The sequence below is a fragment of the Podarcis vaucheri genome, assembly GCF_965113315.1.
Source record: "Podarcis vaucheri genome assembly, chromosome: 16".
NCBI lineage: Eukaryota > Metazoa > Chordata > Lepidosauria > Squamata > Lacertidae > Podarcis > Podarcis vaucheri.
The window spans coordinates 40002338-40022813 of record NC_138754.1 but is presented as its reverse complement, the minus strand read 5'-3'; the positions used below and the strand labels follow the sequence as shown (position 1 = coordinate 40022813).

The following is a 20476-nucleotide window of genomic DNA, read 5'->3' as shown; positions in this document are numbered from 1 at the left end:
CTGCTGGCCACATGACCCAGAAGCTGTATGCCAGCTCCCTCTGCCAATAAAGCGAGATGAGCGTCGCAACCCCAGAGTCGGCCACAACTGGACCTAATGGTCAGGGGTCCCTTTACCTTTACCTTAATGAAAAAAGCAAGCAAACAAACAAACAAACAGATTCCACACCTGATTTACAGCCTTAGGGTTCAACCCTAAATCCCCTTATTGGAGAAAAGCCACAGCTTGAACTCTGTGGCACTTTCTATCAGCTACGTGTGTTTCCTTATGCCGGCGTTTCTCAAACTTGCGTCCCCAGCTGTTGTTGGACTACAAGTCCCATCAACCCTAGCTAGCAGGACGAGCGGTCGGGAGATAATGGGAGTTGTAGTCCAACAACAGCTGGGTCCTTCCGCCTGCTACACATAATAACTCGAAACTGTTACACACACGTGGAGTTAGTCCCGCCGAGAAGGAGGGACAACTATCACCCTTCTCCTCCTATCATGCGCCTGCTCTCCCCCTCGCTCGCCAATCAGCGGCAGCCGAACGCCAATTTTAAACACTCCTCCTCGGGAAGCTGTACTGAGGTTCAAGTGCAGAAAGGGAGCCGTAGCCAACCAGAGGCCGGGGAAACGTGAGCGGCGGGCAGCCGGACCAATCGAACGACAAGGAGAAACTCCACTGTATCCATTTTTTTGAAAGCGGTTGAGAGGTTGGGCAAAGCCTCCCGCATCTTTGCTGCGGGTTGTCTAAAACGGGGGAGAAAGGAGCCCCCCTCGGCTGGTTCTCGTCTGCCCCGTTTGCTGCTGGCTGTGAGCTTTGCTACTGGCGACCATGAGCAGAGGTATTCCTCCCCATTGGTTTGAGGACTATTATGGGATGGGGTTTCAGGAAGAATTTGATATGGGAGGAGCGGGGTCCCAAATGGACGGAGATAATGAGGATTGGGGGGCAAAGTGTGCTTTGGAGAGCAGGCGAAGATGGGAAGTGGGGAGGGGTCTGCCTTTGGTGGAGTGAATTTTTAAAAGTGAACGGAAGCTAAGCTGCAGGATGGGAGATGGGATTTTTGGTGCGTGGGTGGAAAAATTCAAGTTGTCCTGGGGGTGGGGAGCAGGGGCACCTTACAAGCGGGAACCTTGGGTGGTGGTCCCCAGTTTTAGACGATTATTGCACTTCTGTAGGGATCTAACAGCAAAAGGCGTGGGGCTTCCCCTCGAAGCTGATTCAACCAGTTCTTCTGAGCTTTTACAGTGTGTAGCTGTAATGGATAGTTGCTGAAGGGAGTTGAATTATACCAGTGTTTCTCAAACTTGGTTCCCCAGCTGTTGTTGAGGCTATGTACATTGTCCCTGCATAACCCATAGCTAGCAGGACCAGTGGCCAGGGGGGTGGGGTTGGGATGTGGTTGTTACCTGCATTAGTTGTCTAGCAGCATGGCTTTTAAAAGTCATTAACTCTGCAATGTCATTTAGCTGGGAGTATGCCCCAGTGAATTCAGTAGGACTTACTTGGAACATGGTTAGGATTTGTGCTGTAAGTTTGTGTAAATAGCTACCTGACAGTTCTGAAGGGCCCTATCTAAGGAGAGACATTCCTTTCTGAATATGAGATAATGCCTCTTCGAAAGGGGAACCCTCCCATCCATGGCTTTCATAATTTTAATTTAAAAAAATCAAAAAGAAGTCTTCTGTTTAATTAATATTGGAAGCACTTTTTTAAAAAAAAATAAAGGAAAAGGATCTGAATCGATAAATTGTGGAAGCTGCCGAAATTAAGATTTGTATGTAGAATAAAATATAGTGTTTTGTTAATTCACCCTTCTGAAAAGTGTTGTTGTTTTGGTATTTTTTTAATTTGCATTTTCACGTACTGTACAACAAACATTTGAAAGACAAATAAAAAAACAGCAACAGCAGCTCTAGTTGCTTAATTCTCATGGAATAAAGTGTATCTGGCAGCTTAAGGTTAACGCCAATACAAAGAGAATGCCTACACTGTGAATTAAGGTCATTAGTCCAATAAATTCCCCAAAGGTTTCCATGAGTTTGATGTGGTTGTCTGAATTGATAATCACATCATGTTTAAGAGATGAATGCCAAGCAGTGTAGGAGGATAAAAGATCCAATTTGCCACTGGCTACTTTGATTTGGCATGTCAATTTCCCAACCAAACATGTATGTACCAAGAATCAACAGACAAACCTGATGCAGAACCCCAAGATTTGGCTACTTCCAGATGTGTAGCCACAAATAAGAACATTAGCATTTCCCTTTAGAAATTGTGTAAGGTTAAAGTTCAGGTGATGGGGGGCACTGTAAGGAATGCATAATTGAAGATGAGATCACCTCAAAAAGGATGCTGAAGAATTGGAAAAGGTTCAGAAAAGGGCACCCAAAATGATCAAGGAGATGGAGCAACACCTCTGCTAGGAAAGTACAGTGGTACCTTGGGTTAAGTACTTAATTCGTTCTGGAGGTCCGTACTTAACCTGAAGCTGTTCTTAACCTGAAGCACCACTTTAGCTAATGGGGCCTCCTCTTCCTGCTGCGCCGCCAGAGCACAATTTCTGCTCTCATCCTGAAGCAAAGTTCTTAACCTGAAGCACTATTTCTGGGTTAGCGGAGTCTGTAACCTGAAGTGTATGTAAACTGAAGCGTATGTAACCCGAGGTACCACTGTACAGTACTTATTTACACAGTGCATAGTTATCAACTATGGAACTTGTTTGCACAGGAGGTAGTTATGGCCACCAACTTGGATGTCTTTAAAAGAGGATGATGAGACAAATTCTTGGAAGAAAAGACAACCAGTGGCTGCGAACCATGATGCTTCTGCTCTGCTGAATGGTTGGAGCCCGTAATGCTTCTGAATGCCAGTTGATGGAAACTGCAGGAGGCGAGAGGCTCTTGGGCTTGGATCCTGCTTGAAGGTGGCCACTGTGAGAACAGGAGGCTGGACTAGATGGGACACTGGCATGATCCAACAGTCTCTTATGCTCTCAAGTAGTATCTGGGGCACCTTGCATAAATGTAGGAGGATGTGAACCGTGGTACTGTGTGCTGGGAAATCTGAAGGAATATGGAGTTGAGACAGGTACATGTGTAAGGTTGCAGCCATGGGCAAGTGTCTGAGGTCCCCGATTTTGTAGCCCAACTACCTCCAAGGAAGCAATTTGCTTTTGCCTAAAGAGGTATAAGGAGCTATTCTATGACTGGAGCTATTCCATGACTAAGACATCACACAAATACATAGCTGTCAACTTTTCCATTTTCTTGCGAGGAATCCTATTTGGAATAAGGGAATTTTGCTTAAAAGGGGGGGAATGTTGACGGCTAGGCACAAATAAACTTGTGATCCTACACACCAAGGATCCTTCAACTTGGCACCCTCCAGGCGTTTTGGACTACATCTCCCATCAGCCACAGTCTGTATGGCCAACAGTCATCAATAATGTGAATGGAAGTGCAAAACTGAACACAGTGAATATGCACAGATAATTGTCAAATGTCTGAGGCTGCCTGTATTTATGACTTGGTTGTTTTGCAATTATTCTGTTTCCCTGCCACAATATTTCAGTCTATAGGCGGTGGAGCCTTAGGTACAAAGCTTTAGGTACAAAGGCAGGGCAGAGAGTTATTTGGCATATAAAGTGCAGATGACAGCAGAACTCTCTGGGGTGGAGGGTTTCTACTTTGTAAGGGGTCTGGGGCTCCCTGTGGAATAAGAAAAAAGAAGCTTTTTAAAAAACTATCGTGGGGGTGCATACAATTGCAGGTTCTTGTGTGGCATACAGAAATTCAACAGGTCGTGTTTGTTGGTGTCAGTGCCTCTTTAATGTCGTTCTGCAGCACCGTTATTAAAGAATCTGAAGTCCTAATACAAAGGCGTGAGCTCTAGGGGCGAAGGGGGAAGCTGAGTGGGAGCAGGAGGTGGACTGTTTTGGGGGCGCGGGGGGGAAAGCCATGCTATGGATCAAGCGCTGTCATAAATACCAGGAAGGAAGGAATGGTAACTTGGGAAAGTCATCCAGCGTTATGTCTGTTTGAAGAGGCCGGAAACTATACCAGGGGTCTAGAAGTGGGGTAGTTTATGCTCAGTGCATATCAGGGCCGCTGTTTGGGGGGGGGGGCTTAATTAGGCTGCATGTGCGGGAGGGGCAGAAAATCAAAGGGAGAAAGGCTTTTGCGGGACTTGGGATGAATGGCGATTTGGTCTGTGCCGGAGCTTGAAGCCTGGCAGCTGGAATCGGGGCCGGGGGAGGCTAATCCGTGGGGTCGGGGGGGGGGGGGACGACGGAGATGACCCCTGGCTGCTGAGCTGCCTGCCGCGGCTCCACCTGCTGGCCGGGAAGGAGCCTGGCCAGCCCTTTAAACATGGCGGTGGTGGGAAGCGGGGCAGCGGCGGCGGCGGCGGCTCCTCTTGCGCGCCGGGGGCTCCGGGCATGAGCCGCGCTCTGACCGCCGCCTCTGCCCGGCCTCTTCCCGCCACCCGACCCCGCTCCACCCGCAGGCCGGAGGAGGAGGAGGAGGAAGATGTCCCGAGCCCGAGAGGGCAGAGCCGACGGCGGCGCGGAGGTGGTCGCCGAGAGCGCCGAGAAGCGGGGCGCCAGCCGGCCCAGGATGAACGGGGTAAGCCGGGGGGGGGGGTCGCTGCTTCCCTTCCTTTCCCCGCAGGGACGCGCACGCTCGCTCTCGCCTGCCCCGCAGTTGCCGACAGGAGACGGCGAGGCTGCTCGGCCTCTCCAGCGCGCCCGGGGCGCAGCGCGGCGCCACCCAAGCGGGCGGAAAAGGCCTCTGGCGCGCCCGGCTCGTGGGCTCGGAAGCGCAGCCGGGGACGCCGCGCCGGGGGCTTCTCCCCCCCCCAGGTCACCCGCCCCCGCGAGGGCCTTTGCTGTGCGGCAGTCGGGGGCCGATGGACTCCTGCTGCTGCTGCTGGCGGGGCGCCATCTGGGATCCTCCCCGCCTTCGCCTTTTTGGTCATCCTAGGGTCCCACCAAGTCGGAAGCTTGGAAATGGCAACTCAAGATCCTGTTTTCAAAAAAAGCCTTTTAAAGTAGTGGACTTCTCAGGAACTTTAAAAATGAGTTGGGGCACAGATCTGGATGGTAGCCTTTTATGGGCTTGTCCCCCCCCCCCCATGAAGAGTGCTTTATACTCCAGATTTGTATGCTGTTTACCCAGGGCAACTCTGATCAAGCAGGCTGCATCAATCCCCATTTTATAGATGAGGCCAGAAAGGAATTGGGTAACCGAGGCCAGCATTGCTGAGCAAGGATTTGAGCTCTTTGCTCCAAGCTCAGAAATATAGCACTAGGTCTTAACATGAGTCATTTTTCTTCCTTTCTCCTCACCCCCCTCTGCTTGCTGCTACTGTACTTTCATTATCACTACTGTTATTGTTATTTCTAAAGTGCTTCAAAAGCTAAATGCTGTACAAAATTAGACCTTTTCTCCAGGGATAGAACTGTTGGTCCCTTGTACCATTTTGAAAGTGTAATATTTACTTGGAAACAAATCCCCACTGTTTTAACTCCTGCCTTAGGCATTGCTCCCTAAGGCAGGAGTTACCACTGTGGTGCCCATAGGCCCACTTTGTCCACAGAGGCCCCCCCTTCTATTCTCCCTAGTAGAATAGGATATGGTGTGCACTTAGTTGTGTCTGGGTAGAGCTCCTGATATTTTCCCCAGTTTGCAGATTGTTAGTGTTACTAGATTCTCACCTGCCCTTCACCAAAAGGTACCAGGGCAGGTCAGCAGCTGTATAGCCCTGAATGTGACAGGAGAGGCTTGTTGCCTTCCTGCCTCAGTTGTAGGCTTCCTGGTTAGCCACTGGGAGTGGCAGGATGCTGGACAGGATTCGGTCTTTGGTTTGACCCAGCAGGGCTTTTCTTATGTGCTCAGTCCTATTCATGACGTGGAAGAAATTCACATTGAGTCCAGTAGCAGTTACTGCCATGTCAGTGTGCTATGATTGTATGCATGTGCACTGCCACTAAGAATCCTAGTCATGTTTCCCTCTTCCAGTGTTGCATCCTGATATTTTATTGGGAATTGTACACACTGTTGTAAACCTCAGCTTCAGGGGCTAGAAACGTGGTGAGTTCCCCACTCTGCCCGCCCGCCCACCCCCAAAAGAAAGCTGGCGTTATCCACCACAATTCTAGAGTTGCATTTTTAAGAAGCACAAAAGTATGCCAAGAGAACCCGTGTGCCTGCATACTAGAATATTTTGACTGTTTCATTTTAGGAGAACATATTTACTTGCCAGTCCAAAATCTATACCTACATGAGTCCAAACAAACCTCCTTCTGTACGACCTCCACTTCAAGAGGAAAACTCTGCCACACATCATGAGGCAAAATGCCAGAGCAAAATGGGGAATGAAAGCTACAGAAAAGGAGACGGTAAGCACGAGCTTTTGTTATTAGCGACTTGGTTGGCATTTCAATCAAGGTGTGTGTGTGTTTGCACGCACATGTATGTTTCTTTTTAAATTTGTTGCCTAGATTTCATTCAGAGGGAAAATGCTTTTTCACAAGCACCATAAGAGGTTTCTTACAGTGATGTTGCATCATCTCTGTGGGTGCTGCATCTTTCCCCTTCCCCACCCCGTGTTGTATCCTCACAACAGCCCTATGAGGTAAGTGAAGCTGAGACACAAGGATGAGCCCAGATCCATCTGGAGAGCAGAGATGTGAACACAGCTCATCCACATTCAACTTTTCAACGTCACACTGACTCTCAAGCTCTCTAGAGTCTAGATCAAGAGAGGCGAAGCCTTTTCACTGCAAGGGCCATATTGCTTAGTTGGGAAAAAAAATGAGGGGGGAGGGCACCCAGTACCTCCCCAACCCCAAGCCAACATGTTTGGTGTTGACAAGGAGGATTTGCATATCCTAGTATCCAGGGCATTCCTAAGGTGGAGGTAGAGACATGGGGTGGTATCCAGTGCTGGATTACCCATTAGGTAGGCTAAGTACATGCTTGGGGCATGAGATGTTTTATTAAAATAATGTGGCATTTGAAGAAGCTGATCTTATCATAGAGTTGGAAGGGACCCTGAGGATCATCTAGTCCAACCCCCTGCAAAGACAGGCGAATGCAGTTGTCCCATATGGGGATCGAACCCGCAACCTTGGCATTACCAGCAACACGCTCTAACCAGCTGAGCTATCCAGGCATCATGGGGAAATATATTCTCATACTCTGCCCATGCACCCCCCTCTTTTCTCTTTTTATTACTTATTCCCACCTAAACCAGGGGTCATCCTACAAACAATAATTTAACTAACGCAAAGGACTCAGACTGTGTTGTAATAAATACCGTATTTTTCGCACCATAGGACGCACCGGACAATAGGACGCACTTTGTTTTAGAGGGGGGAGAACAAGAAAAAAAATTTCTCCCCCTCTCTGCCCAGCGCCCCTTCAGTGAAGCGGCAGGAGGCGATGCACAGAGAGGGGGAGAACTTTCCCCCTCTTGTTTTCCCGCTCTAAAACAAGGTGCCGTTTAAGGTGCGTTCAGGCGGCTACCTTGGAAGCCTGGAGAGCGAGAGGGGTCGATGTGCACTGGCCCCTCTCGCTCTCCAGACTTCAGGTTCCTTTCGACCTTCTCTTTGGGACGGGGAAGCCCACCACCAGCCCCAAAGAGCAGGTCAGGGAGCAGCGGAAAGGCGCAGCGGAGAGGCTCCTGCCATAGCCACGCATCACCTCTCCAGCTGGGAGAGGGTTGCGGGGTGCTTCTTTAGCCCCGCGTGCGCGCTCTCCTGGCTGGAGAGGTGACGTGGGGCTGTAGAGGCTCCTGCCATAGCCGCGCATCACCTCTCCAGCCGGGAGAGGGTCGCGGGAGGCTGCTTTAGCCCCGCGCGCGCTCCCCCGGCTGGGGAGGTGACACAGGGATGTAGAGGCTCCTGCCATAGCCATGTGTCACCTCTCCAGCCAGGAGAGGGTCACGGGGCTACGGCGTCTTCGCTCCATAGGACGCACACACATTTCCCCTTCATTTTTGAAGGGGAAAAGTGCGTCCTATAGAGCGAAAAATACGGTATATGTTTTATTACTGATAGAGTATTCTGAGTTAGATGTTCCTGATTTGGTCTCATCCCCCGTCCCCCGATGAATATTGTGCAGTTTGGTTTCTTTGTTGTTTCTATTTTGAATTACATACCGGGGAGGGTGCAATAATCATTTCAGTCCTTAGGGCCTCCAAAGGTCTTAATATGCCCCGTGTTGTGTCCAGTGTGGTGCTGAGTTGAGGTCACTTACAGACTGACTTGTTCCACTGGTGAAAAGTGTCGCCCCAGTGGAACGCCGTTGCGCTAGAGAATGCCTAAGTAGGATGCTGGCAATGTCTGTGACATAACAGACTGCACAATCTCTTGCACAATAGGCTTCTGCTTGCACAAAATGGTTGCGCTGGATTTCTCGCTTGCGCAATGTTAAATCCCATCTGTCCACTAGCACTGGATACAGCCCAGAGGTAACATTCAGGTTTGTTGCTCTGCACACCTTTGCCTCTGGTCTCCTCTATTCCTGGCATGTGGCCTGAGGAATGTTGCCCAGATGGTAATGCAGCCCGTGAGGCAAAAAGAGTGAGAAGATTTCTGAGGCGAGTGGTAGAGGAACCAAGGTTTGGGTGGTAAACAGAGCTCACTTACTACAGCACTCCTGTGTGCATTCAGTTGTTGGACGGGTTTAGCCGTCAAACGCATCTGTCTATCTCCACAGCCTTTTTCGCCTCCTGTGGGTTAGAATAATGTTTAAACTGGTGCACTGTTTTGACATGGAGCAAAGCAGATGTGAGCCTCCTCTCCTTTCATGTTGATTTGCATTCCCCCCCACCCCGGCCATCCTTTGCAGACAGACTAAATATTGGCAATGCAGCCGACAACACTATGAAATCTGAGGACCAGAACAGCAAAGAGTGTGAATCTCCAGCCTCCTTCTCCAGTCCCAAACCCGAAGCCCCACAGCCTCCAAAAGCCCTGCCTCCAGAGCCCGCTGATGTAGCAAACAGAAAGGAAGCCCCGAAGAAAGGTAGCAAGACCAAACCTGGCTCCAAGAGAAAGTAAGTGTGGCTCCAAGGGTGGCTCTGGAATACAGCTGATAAGGCAGCTTTCAGGCTTACAATCTGAAAGTCATGACGCAAAAGGAAGAGCAGAGGTTGAGGGAGGAGTGGGGGAAAGCGAGCACTGTTCCTTAGTTTTGGAGTTCTTGTAATATCCAGCTGGAGTGGAAAATAATTTGAAGAGAGGAGGACCATATGTTGCTGGTCTCTCAGCAGGGCTGATAGCAAGACCTTGCAGTCCCGTTTTTCTTCCTTTCTTGTAGCCTGATAGAATGGCTTTTCTTGGCTTAATAAAGCTGTCACTTTTTAAATGGGGCTAATGCCTGCTTAAGGGGATGCGGGTGGCGCTGTGGGTAAAACCTCAGTGCCTATGACTTGCTGATCGTATGGCCGGCGGTTTGAATCCCCGTGGCGGGGTGAGCTCCCGTCTTTCGGTCCCAGCTCCTGCCCACCTAGCAGTTCGAAAGCACCCCCAAGTGCAAGTAGATAAATAGGTACCGCTTTATAGCGGGAAGGTAAACGGCGTTTCCGTGTGCGGCGCTGGTGCTGGCTCGCCAGAGCAGCTTTGTCCCGCTGGCCACATGACCCGGAAGTGTCTGACACAACTGGCCCGTACGGGCAGGGGTACCTTTACCTTTAATGCCTGCTTAGGGACGCTGGTGGCACTGTGGTCTAAACCACAGAGCCTAGGACTTGCCAATCAGAAGGTCGGCGGTTCGAATCCCCATGACGGGGTGAGCTCCCGTTGCTCGGTCCCTGCTCCTGCCCACCTAGCAGTTCAAAAGCACATCAAAGTGCAAGTAGATAAATAGGTACCGCTCCGGCAAGAAAGTAAATGGCATTTCCATGCACTGCTCTGGTTCGCCAGAAGCGGTTTAGTCATGCTGGCCACATGACCCAGAAGCTGTATGCTGGCTCCCTTGGCCAATAAAGCGAGATGGGCGCCGCAACCCCAGAGTCGTTTGCAGCTGGACCTAACAGTCGGGGTCCCTTTACCTTTTAATGCCTGCTTATTGTCAGTAGGTGCCACTAGAGTGCAGTCTGTAAACAGTAAAAAAATAATACTGTACATGCAACTCCTGTTTTGCATGCATTCTGAGAACACACAACTGTGCTCACGAGCATCACCACAAACCTTGAAGTGGCAGAAAAAGGGGGTGGGTTGGGTTTATGCATGCTCTGCCAACGCACATGATGACCCAGAATGTAATCCCTGTGCAAAACAAGGGTTGCCTGTACTCCCAGGCATAGCAATAATGACACCTAGTGGGAATAACCAATTATCATAACGTGAAGAGGATAAAAAGGACACACAAGAGGAAGAGGGGAATCATAGAGTTGTAGAGCTGGAAGGGACCTCAAGGGTCATCTGGTCCCAACCTCCTGCAACGTAGGAATCACAGCTAAATCACAGGAAAGAGGTAGGACATTTAAAAATTGATCACATAAACTGACTGTATAAGCGGTGGTTTCAATTGCAAGGTGATTTTGGGTGTTGTTACGGTATAATGTAGGGCTTGGGGATCTGTGGTTGCTGGATGTTGTTGGACTCCCATCAGCCACAGGTCAAAGGTCAGGGGTGTTGGGAGTCCAGCAACCGCTGAAAAGCCACAGCCCCCCTCCCTGATCTCCAAGCCAAAAGGATGCAGAGCTTTGAGGGGACCCTGAGCTCTCCCAAGCAGAATGGGGATGCGGCAACCTCATAGGCGTACTAAGCACAGAGATGCCCCGTCCTGGGAGAGACGAGGCTGATTTAAGAGGAGAGTGGGGGAGCCCCTGGGCGTTCATGTGGCTTTCTCCATCTCTCTCAGAGCCCAAGGGAAAACGCAGCAGAACCGAAAGGTCACAGATTATTACCCTGTTAGAAGAAGCTCCCGGAAGAGCAAAAAAGAATTACAGGTACTGTCTTCTCTTGTGGTGCCTCTTCAAACAGCTTTGCCAAACCCCAAACACCCCTTGGGGACAGATACTCCACCAAGGAACTGTGAAAACTCTTACAAAGGGTACCATGGGAAGGACTGCCCCATCTGACAGCCCAGTTCCTTGTTTCTGGTTTTGTTTTCTTTTAATTCCACTTGCTTATTTAGTCACTTTTGGGGGCCAAGCAAAACCTAGTAAAGCAACATACAGAGAGAAACTTAAGCCATACGGACATACAGATGCATGGGAGGTGCTGAGTTAGATCATCAGCATTCTCTTAAAGGCAGTAGTAGAAAATTGTATGGTTTTAGGCCTCCTTTGAATGCCAGAACCTGACAGGGCCAAACATATGATAACAGGAAGAGAGGTCTACAGCTTAAGGGCCACCACTGGGAAACCCCTGTCTCATGTGCTCACCAGTGCAGTCATTAAAAAAAAATTTTTTTTAGTGCCGTCAGTTTCAGCCAGTGGGCACATGACAGGACCCCAAGATTACTGATCCTGCATTACAAATTTTAGTGGTCTCAGACTTTTGATTTTAAGTTTTGTTTGTAAGCTGCATTGGGTTTATTTTTTCATGGAGCCTTTTTCACTAGCTCCTGGTTTCTAAGCCCTACTGCAAGGGTTGGAACCTTTGGCCTGCAGACCAGTCTAGGCCTGCCTGGGTGTCCAGGTTAGTCCATGAGGAGATTTCCCCCAAATCACACCCACCTGTCCCTCAACTGATGCCACTGGGTGATATCAGTTGACAGGCAGGAGAGCAGGGTTCCCTTCTGCTGGGGTCTCCTTCACCAGAGCATTCCCTGTGGGCAACTTGCTGGCCAAGCAGGCCCTGGCAGTCAGCAGGATTAAACCCTTCGCTCACCAATCCTGCTGGGGTCTGCTTTGCCAGCCCTGTCAGGCAGGAAATGCATTGGCAGAGGTGACCCCTGCAGGGTCAAACTTTCCTCTCATCAGCTGACAACCTGAGGGTTTAATCCCACCCAGTTTGACCATGTGTGCTGGGGATTTAAAGAGCAGTGCTGTGCTTTGAAATGTCAGCGCTTTGAAGTCACAGTTTGGCCTGTTGGGGGAGAATCAGGATCTGGCTTAAGGTTCCCCACTCCTCTACTGCACATGTAGCCGAAGCAATTGTGTTACATTACGTTGCACCTCTGTTGCATGAGGGTTTTGAGGTATTGGGGTTTGGGGGTTATTTTTAAAGGTTTCTGTGGCCTTTCTGGAAGGGTGGCATCAAGAGGAGGTCTATGAACTATTTGCTGCCTCCAATGCTGTTGTTTCTATGTGACATTTTGGCTGTAGGGACTGGGGACCCTGTGGCCCTCCAGAGGTCTTTGGACTTCAACAGCCATCGGCCCCAGGCAGCATGGCCAGTGGCCCAAGCTGGAGGAAGTTGTTGTCCATCAACCTTGGGACACCATAGGTTCTCCACCACAGACATTCTATGAGGCTTTGAGAATCCTTTTGCCACTTCATGCATATAACAAAGCCAAGACTTTTGCTTCAGTGTGTGTATCGTATTTATATTCCCAAACTTACACAAAATAAGGGCTGTGGAATGCTTATATGAAATGGGAGATTTTATCATTGTGCAGTAGCAATCCTATGTGCATTTACAGGGAAACAAGTCTCGCTGTGATCAGTTTGACTTCCCAATAAGTTTGTGGTTGTGTGTTAGGATTGCAGCCCAACTCTTTTGCTTAAGTGCTGTATCCCTCATCATGTTTGCTTGGGAGCAAGCCTTCAGGAACTTTCTAAATAGTAGCACTTAGGCAGTGATCCTGTGCACACTTTGCATGTCTACTCAGCAGTAGGCCCCATGGAGCCCAGCAGTGCTTCCTCCCTAGAAAGTGTGCATGGGATCACAGCCCTAGGCTCATTCTTATAAATGTGGTGTTTCCAAGTAGCATTGCTATGTTTCTTGATCTCTTTTCAGATAGAGGAGAAAAAACGGATAGATGACTTAATAGAGAGCGGCAAAGAAGATGGCATGCAGGTAACGGCAACAGCATCCTGGCACTGCTGCTGGCAGTGGTTGTCCTCCAAGGGCAGGCCTGGGCTGCCAGTGAACCTCCAGGTGAACTATGGTTCCCATCAGCCCCAGCTAGCAAGACCAGTGAGCAGGAGTGATGAGGCTGTAGCCCAGCAGCTACTAAAAAGCTACAGGTTCCCCATTCCTGCCTTGGGGCAGCCTTCCCCAACCCGTTTGGGTCACAACTCCCATCAGTGCCAAGCAGCACAGTTGCAATCCCAGGAGTTCCTCCCAGTCCACCAGGTACCATTTTGGCAACGCTGGGATTCTCCTGTGGAGAGTGAGTTAGCTACAGTGGTGCCCCGCAAGACGAATGCCTCGCAAGACGAAAAACTCGCTAGACGAAAGGGTTTTCCGTTTTTGCGTTGCTTCGCTAGACAAATTTCCCTATGGGCTTGCTTCGCAAGGCGAAAACGTCTTGCGCTTTTTTCTTAAAGCCGCTTGAAGAGGCGCAGTTGCGACGGACCGTGCTTCGCAAGACGAGAAACATCGCAAGATGAAAAGACTCGCGGAACGAATTATTTTCGTCTTGCGAGGCACCACTGTATTAGTATACAGCAGGGATACTGGGTAGGATATTTTTAAGGTAACCCCCACCCCCACCCCAAGTGGGAGGTATTTATTTTTAGTTGTTTGTAGTATTGCAACAGATTATTGTAATATTGTAATGTAAATATTTTTGAAGGGGTTTTTTTCTTGCCTTGACCAAAATAAAGCAACTAACAAATTTAATAAATACAAATAATCATAATTCTGTCCTCCTCTGACCTCCAGTGAGGTAGCAGCTGCTCTGTGCTGGGTTCAGGCCGACTGCAACAAGAGAGCGGAAATCGGGTGTTTCTGCAGCAACGGTCAGCCTTGGACTGAGCCCCACACAGAGGCAGCAGTTCTGTCCCAGCCTGCTCCGGCAGCCTTTTACTCTGACAGGGCAGAGGAAGCTCTGGTTGAGCCGAGGGCTCTGTGGTGAAATCTTCTGAGGACAGCAGGGCGAAGTCCTAGGCTTTTTTTTGGGGGGGGGCTTCCCCGTGTGCAGTTCTGCTTCTGACTCAGAGGCCCCACCAGCGGTGCATATTTAAAGCAGTGTTCCACCCCTTAAATTTCCCTCAGAGAATCCAGGGAATGGTGGTTGAACAAGGCTGAGCCAAGACTTTTTGGCAGCTGAGGCAAACCACAAAATGGCAACACACCCTGCCGGGGAAGAGGGGGTGAAGAAGATCTACATCTGGAACGAAGGGGGGTGAAGATCGACATTGGGAATGAAGGTGGGGGGAGACTGGCAGCACCCTCTGTTTGCCTGTTTGCCATGGGGGGGTCCTGCCAAGGAGGGCACCACAGTTCCAGCCTCCAAGGAGGGCACCGCAGCCATTGCTGCCACTGTGGCAGCAGCAACAGGCAATGGGTTCCTTGGAGGCCGGAACTGCTGCCCTTGCGGCTCCTGCTGCCCAAGACAGTCCCCCCACCTTGCCTCATGGGTGGGCCAGCCCTGGTCCTGAGAATCATTAGGAGACCCTCGTTCCCCTCCCAGAGTTGCAGTTCCCAGAATTCCCTAGGAAGAAATACTGGCTGTTAAACCACTATGAGAATTTTAGCTCTGTGAGGGCAAACGGGGTGTGTGTGTGTGGGTGGGTGTGTCTCCTAATAATGCTCAGCACCCTTAACAAACTACAGCTCCCAGGAGTCTTTGGGTAAGCCATGACTATGTAAAACAGCATCATAGTGCTTTAAATATATGGTGCTGTTAGGGCCGGAGTCCCTGGACCACTTCTCCAAAAGAAAGGGAAATCTGACCCCAAGGTAATCAACTTGGTGACCTTCAGATCTCACTGGACTCCAGCTCCCATCAGGCTTAGCTAGCACAGCCAGTGGCTGGGAATGATGGGAGTGCAGTCCAGCAACAACTGGAGGGCAGCTGGTTCCCCACAGAGCTTTGGGGTGTTTGATGTCTTAGGCAGTAATCTATTTTAGAAATTTGGGAGGTCTCAGAAGCAGTTCATAATATGTTAACAGGGATCGGCTCCTCAAAGATAGAACGGGGGAGATCCCACTGGAGACCCACAAGTCCATAGCTACAGCTGCAGTCGTCCCTGGCCTGCGGGTAGGTTAACATGTCTTCTTCTTCTCTGCAGATTGACTTCATTGATGGTAAAGGGCGAGGGGTCATTGCAACCAAGCATTTTAAACGAGGGGAGTTTGTGGTTGAATATCACGGGGACCTCATTGAGATCACGGATGCCAAGAAACGAGAAGCTGTATATGCCCAAGACCCTTCCACTGGCTGCTATATGTACTACTTCCAGTACTTGAGAAAAACATACTGGTGAGCTCCACTCCTTCTGCGAAGATGCATCTTACATCAGGGCTGGGGAGCCTGTGGACTTCAACTCCCATCAGCCCCAGCCAGTAGGTCAGTGGTCATGGATGATGAGAGTTGTAGTCCAACAACATTGGGAAGGCCACAGAGTCCCTACCCCTAATTTGGAGGGTGAGGTAATGTTGCTTCAGACAGCTTCGCACTTGGGGTTTTCCTTGGCTTGGAGATATGGGGGCGGGTTCCTGAATGAAAATGGAAGGGGCATATTTCCCTCTTATCCTGGCAAAATATTTACTGAGAATCAGGCCATGTTAGAGTAGTTTGGATGCTTTTTCTGCCTATGACTCCCATGACACAGAGCCAGGATGGGAGACATGTGGTGCACCCGACGTTGTGGGACTCCAATTCCCTTCAGCCCCAAAGGGCCAGGGCTGATGGGTGTTGTGTTCTAATGTCATACAGAAGGCTGCTGACTTTCCCACCAGTGTGCTAGAGCAGTGTTTTTCAACCACTGTTCCGCGGCACACTAGTGTGCCACGAGATGTTGCCTGGTGTGCCGTGGGAAAAAATGAAAAATTCGAAAGATTTTTTTTTTTAAAAAAAGTCAAATTTTCGCCCACTAGGCGGGCGCTGGACTGTGCCCACCCTATTTTCCATCCATCCTGGGTGGGGATCAGATCGGATGGGATCGGATAAGAGCGGACAGGCGGTCCGCTCTCATCCGATTCCCCATAGAGAGCAGCGGGGCTCTGACATCTCCCTCTCCGCACACCATGGTGGTGTGCCTCATGATTTTTTTCATGAAACAAGTGTGCCTTTGCCCCAAAAAGGTTCAAAAACACTGTGCTAGAGCACTGGTTCTCAAAGGGTGAGGCAAGTGTGGTGGAAAGATTCAAGGACAATTTAAACATTTCACCATAGTATAGTATAGTATAGTATAGTATAGTATAGTATAGTATAGTATAGTATAGTATAGTATAGTATAGTATAGTATAGTATAGTAATAATTTCTTTTGGATACACAACCAGGAACAGTACTCACGCTTTTCTTCAAGCGCATTAGCTACTCTACAGTTCTCCATGACATATTGTTGTGAACAGGGATTTTCAACTCTGACAAATATGGAAGATCAGAAAAGAGAGAGGCTTCTTTATGTTGATGAAACAAGAGTCTGTTTGTCTCAAATTACGACCTAATATAGATGAGATTACCTGGAAAAAGCAAACTTACACCTCTCATTGTGTTTGTGTACATACTTAAGGTGCATATTCAAGAGGCTAGTTTATAATTATTTCTGGGAATGTTTCATGTTCTTATGTAGCTGCATTGTTCTATACTTTCTGGATATCCCAAGATCACAGTATAAAGTAGTTGTGTTCTATGTAATAAATCAAGCACTGCTGGGAATTTTTCTTTTTCTTTTCCAGTGTATTTCTTATCAATAACAAATTTTTATTCTGAAACAAGTTTGAGAACCTCTGGCCTAGAGCAGCTTTTCCCAACCTTGGACCATCAGCGATTGTTGGGCTACAGCTCCCCTCATTCCTAGCTAGCAGGGCGAGTGCTCAGGGATGATGGGAATTGCAGTCCGACAACATCTGGGGACCCAAGGCTTTGCTAAAGAAATTGTGCCTTTCTTGATTTAGCGTTCCTTCTCTTCTCTGCTCTAGTGTTGATGCCACAAAAGAGACCCACCGTCTTGGAAGGCTGATCAATCACAGCAAATGCGGTAACTGTCAGACAAAACTTCATGACATTGATGGCACGCCCCACCTCATTCTGGTCGCCTCCCGTGACATTAAAGCCGGCGAAGAACTCTTGTACGATTACGGAGACAGGAGCAAAGCTTCCCTTGAAGCCCACCCGTGGCTGAAACATTAGCGCAACTTCCTGGAACGGACTTACCAAGAGGACTCTTGTTTACAGCTCTTGCGGTAGACCCCCTTCCTGAGTCTGCTCTGTAACGGTGATTTGAGATGGCCGCTGCAGGGTGGAAGTCTTCCAGCCCTACCCCAAGCAGACTTGAACCTGAATTCCTGGTGATTTTAATACATTATGCTCATCTGGATTGCCTAATCCTCACTTCCTCTACCCATCTGCATACGAACAGAAGAAATAATCAGTGATTCCTGACTTGGGGTTTTGGGGACTGAATTTTTACTGATGAGAAAGCAGCTTTTACTAAGGTTTGTTCGTTTTGAAGTCGCAGTTTTGCTCGTGCGAGGGAGGGAGGGCGAGGAAAGGATAATATTAGGAAAATAAACGTCTGAGGAGTGTTGACCATCTCAGGTGAACGTCAGGGGCAGGGAAGATACCTGTTTCCCCTTCCTCTTTGGCCACTTCTTCAGTGAATGCCTTTTCCGGGGCACATCAGACACTTCTGAACTTCATCTGGGATTCTCACAATTCACAGGTGGGTTCTGGTGCTATTAACAGAAATCAGATCCCTGCAACCATTGGCAGAGATGTACTTGTCCCAGTAACCCTGGGGGCTGCAAATGGGGAGGAGAGGAGGGAGAAGTTTTGTTGCACAAGCAGAACAGCTGCACTGGATACAGTCCTGTTAGGTTGGCAACTAGATGGGCAAAGGGGTTATGTGAGGCTCTGCTAAAGGTGAGCAAAGCTTTCTCCTTTCCACAGTGACTGTCCATGCAACCCTTCTGGCACTGATTATACAGCTAATGCTTCTAGATGTACCTTCCTGGCTAAAGGAAGTAAACTGGAGCGAGTTGGTCTGTCATCACCTGCCTTGGACAACCATTGATCATATTGTCTGCCACCCTTCTCTGAAGCCTGGGATGGGGAGCATGTGGTCCACTGGTGGACTACAACTCCCATCAGCCCAACCCAAGCAATGACCAATGTTCAGGGAAGATGGGAGTTGTAGTCCACTAACATCCCGAGGGAGCCACTGGTCTCCCCTCCTGTCTTAAACCCAGCACGGATAAGTAGTCAGAGAAGGGAAAAGCTCTTCCGGCGTTTTAGGCCCCAGTGAGCGGCCTCTTGCCACCTTGGCATGGCCACACAGCTGTCCTTGTTTGGCTTCCTTCCACCAAGTCCTCCAGTGCTGACGTAGGATTTAGGGACCCAGGCTCTCTTTCTCTTTTTTAAAAGAGCTGTGAACTCCACTCCTGAGGTTGCTGGATTATTATTTTAAAATTTATTTTAAATAAAGGGCGTTTGATCCACGTAGAACTGTGAAGCCAAAATGTTAATAATTAACTGCACTTTCTCTCTGATAGAAAAGAGGGAGAAGAATAACTTGGAGAAAACTCGATGGTTTTTATAGAATCAATGGCCGACTTTTGCTTAAGGGGATTTTTTTTTTAATGAAAGCTTATTGGGACAAAGCTCTTTTTCAACAATCTGGCTGCTGGGAAGCATCAATCAGTTCTGGTGCGAACATGAGATTATTTATTTACTCTTGACTGCTCTTCGGGGACCTTGTCCCCAAACTTGGACTTCCTCTTCTTGTACACACACACACACACACACACACACATGCATGTATGTGCACACACATACAGGCACCCTTGGCACACCTCCAATTAGATCTAGTGGGATTAAATAGGTACTTGCAGTATATCTCTTAGGGCAAGGATGGTGACCCTGTGACCCCCAGATGTTGCTGGAATCTAGTTTTCATCACCCCAGATCACCTGCCATCTTTGCTGCCATGGCTGGGAGGCAAAGTCCAGAAACATCTGGGGCACATCAGGTTTCCCACTCCTGATTTTGGGTGTGCTCCTCAAGCTGGCACCAAGCGCTCTTGGACCTTGGCTGCATCCAAGGCTCTGGGAGACAGTTGGGGTGTGTATGTCCATGAATACTGTGACATCCTGGTTGTATGCTTCAGCAGCAAGTAGGGTGGGGTGGGGCAAAGGGAGATGGGACCTGACTTGGTAATGTATTTTTAAAAGCTTAAAAAGGACACCTTGAAGAAAATAGTATTTCTCTGTATAAGAAAATAAAGTGATGTATTTATTAATGATGAATTGATTGCTTTAGCCAGCATTGCGGTTCTGCCTTCACCCTTTCCCAGCTGTCTCTGACTATGTTCATACTGGGTGTCATTGGACTACAACTCCCATCATCCCTGGCCATTGGCTGGCTGGTTGAGCCTGATGGGAGTTGAAGTCCGCAACACCTAGAGGGCAACAGAATGGGAAAGCTGCTTTTGAGTGTTGTCTATGAGGTCATTTTATTTGCCATGTGCGAGCATTTGGGCTTGTGGGAACACCAGTGGCAGTTTTGGGATAGCACAACCGGTTTGGCTGCACTGAGTGCCACACTGCAGGGGGGCGTCACAACTATGCTGTAGAACAGAGCATGAGAAGCAGAGGGTGGGGGTGGTTGCCACTGGGTACACTGGGAAGCTCTTAAAATCCCGTGGCTGCAGCATGGAACCAGATTCAGCCTGATTAGCACGCCTAGTCGTAAATATTAGAATCATAGAATCCTAGAGTTGGAAGAGACCGCAAGGGCCATCGAGTCCAACCCCCTGCCAAGCAGGAAACACCATCAGAGCACTCCTGACATATGGTTGTCAAGCCTCTGCTTAAAGACCTCCAAAGTAGGAGACTCCACCACACTCCTTGGCAGCAAATTCCACTGTCGAACAGCTCTTACTGTCAGGAAGTTCTTCCTAATGTTTAGGTCGAATCTTCTTTCTTGTAGTTTGGATCCATTGCTCCGTGTCCGCTTCTCTGGAGCAGCAGAAAACAACCTTTCTCCCTCCTCTATGTGACATCCTTTTATATTACTGCCCTGCTCTTTGTGAAACTAGGGTTCAGTTCCCTGGGCCTCCGAAACATCTACTTCATGCATGGAATAAATTAACTTATGGAACTCACGGCCTGTTAAGATGGCTGCTAACCACAACGCTTGTGATCTACACCCTCTTTTGGAGGCCATAGGCCCCTGAATGCCAGTTGCTGGGATTCACAAGTGGGGAGGGTGTTACTGCTCTTGGGTCCTGCTTCCGGGCTTCCCAGAGGCATCTGGTAGGCCACTTTGAGAAAAGGATGATGGACTGTTCCAGTGTTTCTCAAACTTGGGTCCCCAGCTGTTTTTGGACTACAACTCCCATAATCCCTAGCTAGCAGGACCAGTGGTAGGGAGATAATGGGAATTGTAGTCCAACAGTTGGGAACCCAAGTTTAAG

At 49.1% G+C, this 20476-nt stretch overlaps 1 protein-coding gene across 2 annotated transcripts; it reads left to right on the top strand.

Moving 5' to 3' along the window:
• Window positions 1-682: 682 nt before the first annotated feature.
• Window positions 683-19301, top strand: KMT5A (lysine methyltransferase 5A). 2 transcript variants are annotated; one of them, XR_014214702.1, is made up of 8 exons: window positions 683-826; window positions 4492-4610; window positions 6229-6385; window positions 8841-9048; window positions 10860-10947; window positions 12905-12964; window positions 15127-15404; window positions 16983-17119. XR_014214702.1 is itself a non-coding variant. In XM_082204165.1 (8 exons), exons 1-8 carry the CDS (start codon window positions 817-819, stop codon window positions 17191-17193), a joined length of 1044 nt encoding a protein of 347 aa, XP_082060291.1. In that variant the 5' UTR covers window positions 684-816; the 3' UTR covers window positions 17194-19301. The 2 variants fall into 2 exon arrangements, 1 of the variants encoding a protein (XP_082060291.1); XM_082204165.1 differs by having other exon boundaries at window positions 684-826; window positions 15127-15317; window positions 16983-19301.
• Window positions 19302-20476: the final 1175 nt, after the last annotated feature.